At 45.7% G+C, this 11,148-nt stretch overlaps 1 protein-coding gene across 7 annotated transcripts in view; it reads left to right on the plus strand.

Moving 5' to 3' along the window:
- The window catches only part of ABI1 (abl interactor 1), a 79,783-nt gene extending 69,244 nt beyond the window's left edge, over positions 1 to 10,539 (plus strand). For 4 of the 7 annotated variants that reach the window (XM_040434378.1, XM_040434380.1, XM_040434379.1 and 1 more), the window contains 3 exons: positions 1,057 to 1,143; positions 7,599 to 7,784; positions 9,749 to 10,539. In XM_040434378.1, the coding sequence (XP_040290312.1) occupies positions 1,057 to 1,143; positions 7,599 to 7,784; positions 9,749 to 9,924 (449 nt within the window). In that variant the 3' untranslated portion in view covers positions 9,925 to 10,539. The remainder of the gene's footprint in view (positions 1 to 1,056; positions 1,144 to 7,598; positions 7,785 to 9,748) is intronic. The other 3 variants (XM_040434382.1, XM_040434383.1, XM_040434384.1) reach the window with 1 other exon arrangement.
- The last annotated feature ends 609 nt before the right edge of the window (positions 10,540 to 11,148 follow it).

Raw genomic sequence — 11,148 nt, forward strand, 5'->3', positions numbered from 1 at the left:
GGACCCATTGACATCAATGGGCCCTTGGTCTCCATTCTGCAGCCAAGTATAGAAGACGTTCTGTCTTTTTTTTTTTTTGTGGAACAGACATATGGATGCGGAAATTGCACGGATCATCAGTGTTCTTTCTCCATCCGTATGTCCATTCTGCAAAATGCAGGTCACAAACCCATTGAAGTCAATGGGTCTGCAAAAAAAAAAAAAAAAAAAAAGTTTGGACAGCACACGGGCCGCGTCTGAATTCTGCGGATTTGCAAACTAATACGGTCGTGTGCATGAGGCCTAAAACAGACACAGGCGGAGAGGCGACAGGTCCACTTTAAGTGACCGACCATCAGTAATGAAGCCTCATTGTACCAAGGAGCCATGTTGGGTTTACTAATCAATCCTATCAGGTTTGTGAATTTAACCCTCTCTGGGCTGAGTGTTCCCCTTCACAATTGTGTAACAAGAAATAATATGTATTTTACAGTTCTATTTAATCGGCTTCTTTTGCTGCTAATCCTTGTGCAGCTTCCATTGCTGCGAGATCTTCCAGAATGATGTCTTGTGCTGTGCCTTCTTATAGACGGCGTTAACGGTGACATCTGCTGGTCATAAGGAGGTACTGCGCACAAAGCTGTTTTCTTGGAATATTTACAGCGATATTACATCCAGTAACGGAAGTGCAGCACTCTGTTTCAATAAAGACTGAAGTCGGATTTTACAAGGAAGCAGAGCCCTGTTCTTTCAGTTGTCTTAAGACTGTCAAGTCATCTTTTCTTGACCATAGTGGAACGTGGCCGGGGGGGAGAAGACCTCCTTCTCCATCAATCATGAACTCTTCGTACTTCAGTTTTTATTGAAATGTTCACCTAATTCACTCTGTCATAATCTTCACGACCGGCACCTACGTTTCGGCGCTTCCTTACAATGTGCACCATTGTTTTGTGTTCCTTTTTTTTTTGTAATTAGTAGATTTGTTGCTGCCTTTGGTCCTTGTTACTGACTGCCACGTTTGTCTTTTCTTTCCTCACCTGTTTTCCGTCTCCTCCACTGTGATGTCGCTGCTTCCAGTTTCTATCGCTTCTCCCCCTCCCCCAATGCCTCAATTGACTCCACAGATACCTCTCACAGGCTTCGTGGCCAGGGTGCAAGAAAACAGTAAGTCTTTCCACTCCCTGCTAAGGAGCACCGAGCCTCACTCTCTGCATGGCTAGCAACATGGCTGCCGGTAGCGCTGGTTAGAGGTCTGCTGGGCGCTTTCATCCTACAAGGGCCATAAATCTGCATGGAATCTGGCCCTGCGTAAGCGATCGTATATAAGACCTGTCCCCTCTGCTGACATGTCTGATTTAGCAACTACTTACATCCCCATGTGATGATAATTCTGGAGCATCTGCTCTCATCACTCTGTGTTGTGCCATTCCATTGCAGTTAAGGTCCAGCGGGGGTTACCAGTTGTGGGTGTGTCCCTGAACAGTCTGACACTATCCAATCAGTGATGTCAGGGGCACACCCCCCAACTGGTAAAACCCATCTGGACCTTCACTGCAGACTGCTAGTAATTCGTTCATAACTTCTAGCAGGAAGAATAAAGGAATGGCGCAACATAGAATAGATGCTCCAGAATTGTGATCACATGGGGAATGCAAGTAGTTACTTCTCTGCGTAGCTCTCCCAGTATCTAGGTGACAACTGAAATCAAATGTCCCTACAGATTGATGAGGAATTTGGGGATTCTCCTGCAGCTCTGCAAAGTCGTTGTTGATGCTCTTGGTTCTGCGCTTCATGTGGCTTGCATTCCTCCTCACTCTTTCACTGGCCTTGTCATTATATACCTCCCGAAACACCCCATATTCTAGGTTGGCTAGGCAAGTAAAGGTTGGCCTGAAGATTAAAAAAAAGACAACTTAGATAGGTAATGGGAATGGTCAAGGTCAGCAGTACCATTGGTGCACTCTGATCTATACGATGATGCCACGCTGTAGTCAAGATGGAGTATTGCAAATAAGGGTTTCTGTTGGAGGGGTCCTGTTGCTGTTTAAAGAAGTGTGGCTGGCTTCAATTAGTAGCAGTGTAGACTACTCCATGTTGACTGAGGGCAATGTTGACCACACTCTCTGTAGGTTTATTGTCCTGGTAGTAGACCACACGCTGTAGGTTTATTGTCCTGGTAGTAGACCGCACGCTGTAGGTTTATTGTCCTGGTAGTAGACCGCACGCTGTAGGTTTATTGTCCTGGTAGTAGACCGCACGCTGTAGGTTTATTGTCCTGGTAGTAGACCGCACGCTGTAGGTTTATTGTCCTGGTAGTAGACCGCACGCTGTAGGTTTATTGTCCTGGTAGTAGACCGCACGCTGTAGGTTTATTGTCCTGGTGGTAGACCGCACGCTGTAGGTTTATTGTCCTGGTGGTAGACCGCACGCTGTAGGTTTATTGTCCTGGTGGTAGACCGCACGCTGTAGGTTTATTGTCCTGGTAGTAGACCGCACGCTGTAGGTTTATTGTCCTGGTAGTAGACCGCACGCTGTAGGTTTATTGTCCTGGTAGTAGACCGCACGCTGTAGGTTTATTGTCCTGGTAGTAGACCGCACGCTGTAGGTTTATTGTCCTGGTAGTAGACCGCACGCTGTAAGTTTATTGTCCTGGTAGTAGACCGCACGCTGTAGGTTTATTGTCCTGGTAGTAGACCGCACGCTGTAGGTTTATTGTCCTGGTAGTAGACCGCACGCTGTAGGTTTATTGTCCTGGTGGTAGACCGCACGCTGTAGGTTTATTGTCCTGGTGGTAGACCGCACGCTGTAGGTTTATTGTCCTGGTAGTAGACCGCACGCTGTAGGTTTATTGTCCTGGTAGTAGACCGCACGCTATAGTAGCACCAATGGGCCTTTTATATAGTTGCCTTTAATAAGATGGCGTTGTTATATGTAAACTAGTGCCATTATCATTCTTTACTAACCCCCAATGTTAAAACAAATGCCACCTTAAAGGGGTTATTCTGGAAATAACCTGGCACCCCTGACAATCATCTGTTCAAGGGAGCCGTCACGCTCACCAGCGCTCTGGTGAGTGCTGCAGACTCCCACAGTTTTCGAAGCACAGTGCTGTACATAGTACATAGTACAGCACTGTGCTTCGTATGGCAACTAGGCCATGTGACGTCACATGGCCTGGGAAGAGGCCGCGATGCGCCCGACCTGTTCTAACAGCTGATTGGCGGGGGTCCCAGGTATCAGACCCCCACTGGTCTGATATTGATGACATATCCTGAGGATAGGTCATCAATATAATTTTCTGGATAACCCCTTTTAAGAGTTTCATTATTACAAACCTGCATTTAGTTTACCCATATCTCCGCACTCATATGATATTTAAAAGGGGTGTGGAAAGTTAAAATCCCCCAAACTAACTACAGCAAGAAATTTAATCATCTTCTAAGGCTTCGTTGACATTTCCGTTTGGTAAAACGGATGGTTCGTCCCGGCTGAGGAGCAACCTACTGGAGTTACTGTATCCAGCATCGCCGGGTACTGACGGATCCCCTTTCACTATAATGGGATTTGCCGGGTTTCTGGCATAAATGCCGGCTTTCTGTTGGAGAGCTACTGCAGCATGCAGGTATTTATAGTGAATGGGAATCTGACTGGGTCCAGGTTTTGTTAGATGCGGTATCTCGGGTAGGAGTAAATGAGAAGATTGAGCAGCTCTCGCCTGCTGCACCTGTAGTGAGCACGGTACCGGCCTGGACACGGCCGTGACAGCAAATCAACAAAAAGAGAAAATCCGGCTCTTGAACAACAGGAGACACTTTATTTAGCGGTAAAACGTCCAATCCTCATAGGCAGGGTATCTCGGGTAGTATGTTCCTCTGCCAGAACGGACTACCGGTGTTACCAAATGGAGATGTGAATGAAGCCTTATAAAGACCATGTTATTTGGTGCTTCAGACCTTTCTGGGATTTCCTGCTCCGAGGTAGGAAGGGAGAGCTGCTTCACTTATCTGGGCACAGAACCCAGCAGGAAACATCTGATAAAATAGAAAGGTTATCAGATTTTATTTGGAAATTGGCCAATTACAGTTGAAACCAGAAGTTTACATACACAATATTAAAAGACACACATGCATGTTTTTCTCAATTTCTGACATGAAATCAGAATAAACCTTTCCTGTTTTTGGTCAATTAGGATAATTATTATTATTATTTGCTAAATGCCAGTATAATGAGAGAGAGAATGTTTTTTAATGTATTTTTATGACTTTCTGCAATGTCAAAAGTTTACATACACTAAGATTACTATGCCTTTACACAATTCTGGACGGCCCATGTGGTGATGTCATGTGTTTGGAAGCTTCTGTTCGGTTGGTGATTAGAGACACACCTGCGGATGTATTTAAATGCACACCTGAAACACACATTGTGTAGCATCATGGGAAAGTCTAAAGAAATCAGCCAAGATATCAGGAAGAGAATTGTGGACTTGCACAAGTCTGCCTCAACCTCGGGTGCAATTTCAAGATACCTGAAGGTGCCTCGTTCATCTGTACAAACAATTATACGCAAGTACAAACAAGATGGGAATAGAAACATAGAATGTGTCGTCAGATAAGAACCATTTGGCCCATCTAGTCCAGCCATCATACCGCTCAGGAAGGAGACGGGTTCTGTGTCCCAGAGATGAACGTGCTTTGGTCCGACAAGAACAAAAGCGACAGACCTTGTGAAGATGATGGCGGAAGCTGGTAAGATTGTGTCCATATCCACAGTACTGTATCAACATAGGCTGAAAGGCCACTCTGCCAGGAAGAAGCCATTACTCCAAAAGAAACATAAAAAAGACAGATTAATGTTTACAGGAACAAAGACCTACATTTTTGGAGACCGGTCCTGTGGTCTGACAAAATTAAAATCGAATTTTTTGGCCATAATGACCATCGTTACGTTTAGAGGAAAAAGGGAGAAGCTTGGAAGCCTAAGAACACCATCCCAACTGTAAAACATGGGGGTGGCAGCATCATGTTGTGGGGTTGGGACTGGTGCACGTCACAAAATAGATGTTATCATGAGGAAAGAAGATTATGTGGAAATACTGAAGCAACATCTCAAGACATCAGCCAGGAAGTTAAAGCTTGGGCGGAAATGGGTCTTCCAAATGGACAGTGACCCGAAGCATACTGCCAAACTGGTAACGAAGTGGCTTAAGGATAACAAAGTCAATGTTGTGGAGTGGCCATCACAAAGCCCTGATCTCAACCCTATTGCAAATTTATAGGCAAAGCTGAAAAGGCAGATGCGAGCAAGGAGACCGACAAACATGGCTCAGTAACACCAGTTTTGTCAGGAATGGGTCCAAATTCCGACCAACTATTGTGCTTGTGGAAGGATATCCAAAACGTTTGACCCAAGTCATACAGTTTAAAGCAAGCATGTCAAACTCAAAGGCTAACATGGGCCAAAAAAAAAAAAATTTAAGTTTATGTGGGCCGCATCAAAAAAAAAAAATTTTTTTACAATATAATGCAGACGGATCCGTTCTGAACGGATCCACCGTCTGCATTATATGAGCGGATCCGTCTCGGACGGATCTGCTCTGAACGCAAGTGTGAAAGTAGCCTTAGGGGCGAGAACCTGGGATCTTTCATCCCTTGTCCTATTCAGCTCTATTAGGGTGAATAGGACTTCAGGGATGTTACCATGGCAACCAGGGCTTCTGTAGCGTCCTGGCTGCCATGGTAACTGATCGGAGCCCCAGGCTTACACAGCTGGGGCTCCGATCAGAAGCTGCCACTGCACCACCAATGAGGGGGAGGGGAGAGGTCCCTGTGGCCACTGCCACCAATGATTTTAATACTGGGGGGGTTGAGAGGGGCTGGCGCACTGTGCCACCAATGATTTTAATGGGATGGGGGGGTTGAGGGGGGCACACTGCACCACCAATGATAAATTTCCCCTTTATACAGGAGGCTGGTACTGGCAGATCAGCAGTTAACCCCTCAGGTGCGGCACCTAAGGGGTTAACTGCCTCTGATCGCAGCTCCCTGTCAGCGGCAGGGTGCCGGCAATGCGATTCTGCTGCCGGCACCCGCCTCCTGTATTGTGTTAAAGACTGACTTTCACTATCAGGCCACACAGAGCGGCGCCCAGCGATGTCTCAGCACTCACCATTAGTCCTGGGCGCTGCTCCGTTCGCCCGCAGTGCTCCATTACTGTCTCCTCTCCTGCTCCACATGCTGCTGATTACTATCGGAGCGATGGGAGGAGACATCAGCTTCACTAGTGGGCGTTCCTTCTTCCTGGCTGTAGCGCTGTCCAATCGCAGCGCAGGGAGAAGGAACGCCCACTAGTGAAGCTAATGTCTCCTCCCATCGCTCCGATAGTAATCAGCATCATGTGGAGCAGGAGAGGAGACAGTAATGGGGCACTGCGGGCGAACGGAGCGGCGCCCAGGACTAATGTTGAGTGCTGAGACATCGCTGGGCGCTGCTCTGTGTGGGAAATGGGAATAGTCCGTCCTATCATTGGTGGCTCAGTGCGCCCGCCCCTCCTCCGCCCCTCTCTCCTCATTGGTGGCGCAGTGCGCCCGCCCCTCCCCCCCCCCCCTCTCTTCTCATTGGTGGCAGCGGCAGCAGCACAGGGGGGAGGGAGGACAGCTTCCTTCTCCCCGTGCTGCTGAGAGAACATGAGCGCGCCGATAGCAGCGCTCATGTTCAGAGATACTAGACTGCCGGGCCGCAAAGATATTCATTGCGGGCCGCATGCGGCCCGCGGGCCGCATGTTTGACACCCATGGTTTAAAGCCTAATGCACATGACCGTTCCGTTTTTTTGCGGTACGCCACGGACAGCCTTTAATATAACTGTCTATTTTTGTCCGCATCTTTTGCGGCCCCATTAAAGTGAATGGGTCCGCATCCGAGCCGCCAAAACTGCGGCTCGGATGCGGACCAAAACAACGGCCATGTGCATGAGGCCTAAAGGGAATGGTACCAAATATTAATGAAATGTATGTAACCTTTTGACTTTGCAGAAAGTAATGAAAATGCCTTAAAACATTCTCTCTCGCAAATAATAATTATGGTAATCCTAATTGACCAAAAACAGGAAAGGTTTATTCTGATTTCATGTCAGATATTGAGAAAAACATGCTTATGTGTCTTTTTATATAGTGTATGTAAACTTCTGGTTTCAACTGTACATCGCACTCTAATAAAAATCCAAACGCCCACACACTTATACTGCTAAACTGCTCAGTGCTAACGTTTACTGTGGCGTCTTGGTGTTTTTGTGTATGATATTATATCTTTGGGTGGCATTACAGTGGAAGTCTAAACTTATCGATCTGTGAGACACCTACAATTTTGACATCCTGAGAATCGTGTTGAAGGTCCTCCACATGGTCCATGTCCCCTCCAAGGTGCTTCAATGAGAATTAGAGATGTTTATTCGCTGCGGCTGATGCATGATCTAACGCTTGCCCGCCTATATACAGTAATACCGTTCTACAGTGAAGTATTTTAGGCCTTTCACTTTTGAGGGTTATCTCCCAAAAAATCAAAGTAAAAGGGTTAAATCCTAGTTTGCACACATTTAATGTACTCTTATATCTCATTTCTCAAGTTGCCGATAGTCCTACACCACCACCTCCGCCCCCACCTGATGAGATACCAATGTTCGATGACTCTCCCCCGCCACCACCACCACCCCCTGTAGACTACGAGGAAGAAGAAGCTGCTGTGGTCCAATACAATGACCCGTATGCAGATGGAGATCCGATATGGGCTCCTAAGACGTATGTTGAGAAAGGTGAGTGGTCCTGTGGTTGTCCACCATACGGTTGATCTTTTTGGTGTCCAAGTACCACAATCAGTGGTAGAGTAAAGCAGGTCTTACACATTAGATAAATGTCTGGGGAGACTAGGATCGGAGACATTAGATCTTAGCTGCCTGATCTTTTTGTTTTTGGGGGAAATAAAGCGTCTTTTTAACTTCCGCCTCTTCAGTACACATGCACGCTCAGCAGAGCATACATGTTGTATGTACTAGTCACGAGAGATGGCTGTTCCTACCAATGTATATGTCAAGCCTTAGCCTCCTGGACATTAGATTTAAAGGGAGTCTGTCACTTTCAAAGTAAGCATTCTGCCATGTATGGTAGGTTTCCCCCAATCATGGCCATACCTATTATAAGGAAATCTGTCCTCTAGTCCTGGGAAAAGCTTCTTTTTATTTTTATGGAAACTAGGTTTTTGGTGCTCCGTGGACAGGGCCACACTTTTTGGTGCACCTGGCTTACCCACATCAGTGCTGAAATCTCAGCAGCTGTCAATCATACAAGAGCAGGAGTTGCTGGGTAGCGTTTCTGGTGGGGTGGTGGTGCATCCCTGCCCAAAGTGTATGAAAACCTTATTTGCATAAAAATAAAAAGAAGCATTTTTCAGGATTAGAGGAGCAGAGTTTCAAAAGAATAGCAGGGTTGTGTTTTGGGGCACATGCCGTACATGGTGGTATGCTTACTTAGAAACTGATTTTGGAGGCGATGGACTCCCTTTAAGGGTAGGGCTGCATGACGAGACTGGTCGCGATGCCCCTGCGATCCTGGCCGCAACCAGTGTAAGCCATAGCCTAAAGCAGGGATCGGCAACCTTCGGCACTCCAGCTGCTGTGAAACTACAACTCCCAGCATGCACACTTACTCAGCAGTTCTTGTAACTGCCTTAGAAGTGAAAGGACGATTCTAGGAGCTGTAGTTTCAGAACAGCTGGAGTGCTGGAGGTTGCTGGTCCCTGGCCTAAAGTATCTTCAATCAGTAGTTAAGTTTGGACTATACTGAGACTTTTTTTTGCACCGCTGATTTTTAACTCTTTAGTGACAGCTGCTCCACAAGATTGAGTACAGTTCCTTTGGACTGCAGCCTTAGCTTCATAGTTGATATGGAAAATGCACTTGGTTCTACCCGAGCTTGTGACTGGTCTACAGTCTAGAGTGTAAAGGCCCTCCATAAAGATTAATGTTGGCCAAATCTGCTGTAAAGGTAGAGGTGGCCGAGCATGCATGGCTCTGTCCATTCACTTCTACGGGACTTCCAAAAATAGCTGAGTAAGTACATTTGGCTGTGTCCAGACATCCCATAGAAGTTAATGGAGAGGGCCATGCATGCTCTGCCACCTCTCCCCTCACAGCAGTGTGAGAGAGAGTCCCGTTCTTGAGATAGGTGTGGGGCATACCTTTTGGGTTCTCTGTTACCTATGGAACATTTATGAAATATCCTATGGACATGCCGTGAGTGTCCAGATGGGAGCACCCTTGTGCCGTGAGTGTCCAGATGGGAGCACCCTTGTGCCGTGAGTGTCCAGATGGGAGCACCCTTGTGCCGTGAGTGTCCGATTTCCCCTTTAGGCCAAGCATATAACTTGGATTTTCCTTTGAAATTTTGTCAGGGGTCATTACAAAACAATCTGAACAGTCTGTATACAATAAAATGTACCTTATTTCAATGTAACATGCGTCATGTGATGTGACTTGAGATGGGGGATAAGTTGCTGCCAGGCGCCTTTGGCACCGCTTATCTTTAGTACGGTCTTGTTTTTACTAGTTAATTTAAACCTATTGGGCGCCCCCCATTTGCTGTTACATTTTGGTCTGTGTAATCCGCCACCTTTTTGATTGGATTTGCCGGCCAAAATCGAATGCCCCCGGCAGCATCCCCACCCATCTCACTGACGAATAACCCCTTGTATCCTCCTCACCCTGCTGTGCCTTTTCTCTAGTTGTTGCCATTTACGACTACTCAAAAGACAAAGAGGACGAGCTGTCCTTTATGGAGGGATCGATAATCTACGTCATCAAGAAGAACGACGACGGCTGGTATGAAGGGGTCTCCAATGGAGTCACGGGCCTCTTCCCCGGAAATTATGTTGAATCAATCATGCACTATGCGGATTAATGTTTTTGCCTTTTTTCATATAACTTTAATTTTTTTATTTTTTTTGTCTCCCCCTCTAAATTCAGTACTACGTGTAATCAGATTTTAAAGTTCAATTTAAGAAATAATGTCTCTGTACAAATAAACCTATTTTTAACCCCTTTAGTGTCGGAGACCTGCTCCTGCACCAAAAGGGTCTAGACTAAATTCATCTAGAGAATAAATTACCCAAATGCCTCAAGACCAATTGGTTGATGGACCTAACAGACCCGGCCCCAGTTTAAGCCTCTTTATTCCTATTTTTTTCGGCTCAGTACTTCATTGGGAAGTAGGGTTTCACGTGTAATAACTCGATCAGTCATCTTGTGCCACTGACATGTGTTTTCCTCCTTACATATGTTTTTCATGCAGCATGAAATCTAACACTACGTTAGGCTACCATTTGGACTTCCGAATCGATGCTACTGCTGGTTGTATTTCCTTTCTTAATAACTGCTCATTCTTTTAGTATGAAACAAAAATTTGTTTTTACCGCATGCGTACAAAAAAAAAGATAAAAAATCCTTTATGTACTGAAATATTTTTTAAAAAATCCGCAATGCTTCCAAAATACTTCTTTTAAATACTCACCAGTTTGAAAAAAAAAAAATCTAATAATAATTGTCTGTCTGTGTAACGATGCTGGTTGTAATCTGTATTTCGTCTGTTGTACTGCTTCAACCACGCGCCGGCTGTTTCGAAGACGCCACCCTTCACAGAGTCGTATTTCCCCGTTTTTTTTAAATGCTTGCAGCCATGATTGATTTATTGATATATTTTCTATAAGACGGAGCCGCATCATGGACAATGAAGGGTTAACCTAAAGGCACAACTCCTCCGGATGGTAGCACAGGAAAATCCTGTATGCTTCTGGATTATTATTATTTTTTTTTATTGGAAATGATACCTGATTTTATCCTGTCTCTTAATAAACTGTATGTCTACAGCTCAGCGGTGCAGCTGCCATCACAGCATGTCTTAAACACCATTGTGCGAGCGTTCGGACCTTTTTACTATGAGCTCATTTTGTATTTCGTGGTTGGAATTGATTGCGCTCATGGGATCGGGTGTCCTATGTGCCTATGAGACCACTGACGTCAGCACAACCTATGTCCTAATGATTCCAGCCTCTGCAGCCAGGCCTACAAATGTATAATCTTTAATCAAATTTTTTTTAATTTTTTAATCTGATTCGCTCTGCACTGT

This window comes from Bufo bufo, chromosome 5 (genome assembly GCF_905171765.1).
Source record: "Bufo bufo chromosome 5, aBufBuf1.1, whole genome shotgun sequence".
Lineage (NCBI taxonomy): Eukaryota > Metazoa > Chordata > Amphibia > Anura > Bufonidae > Bufo > Bufo bufo.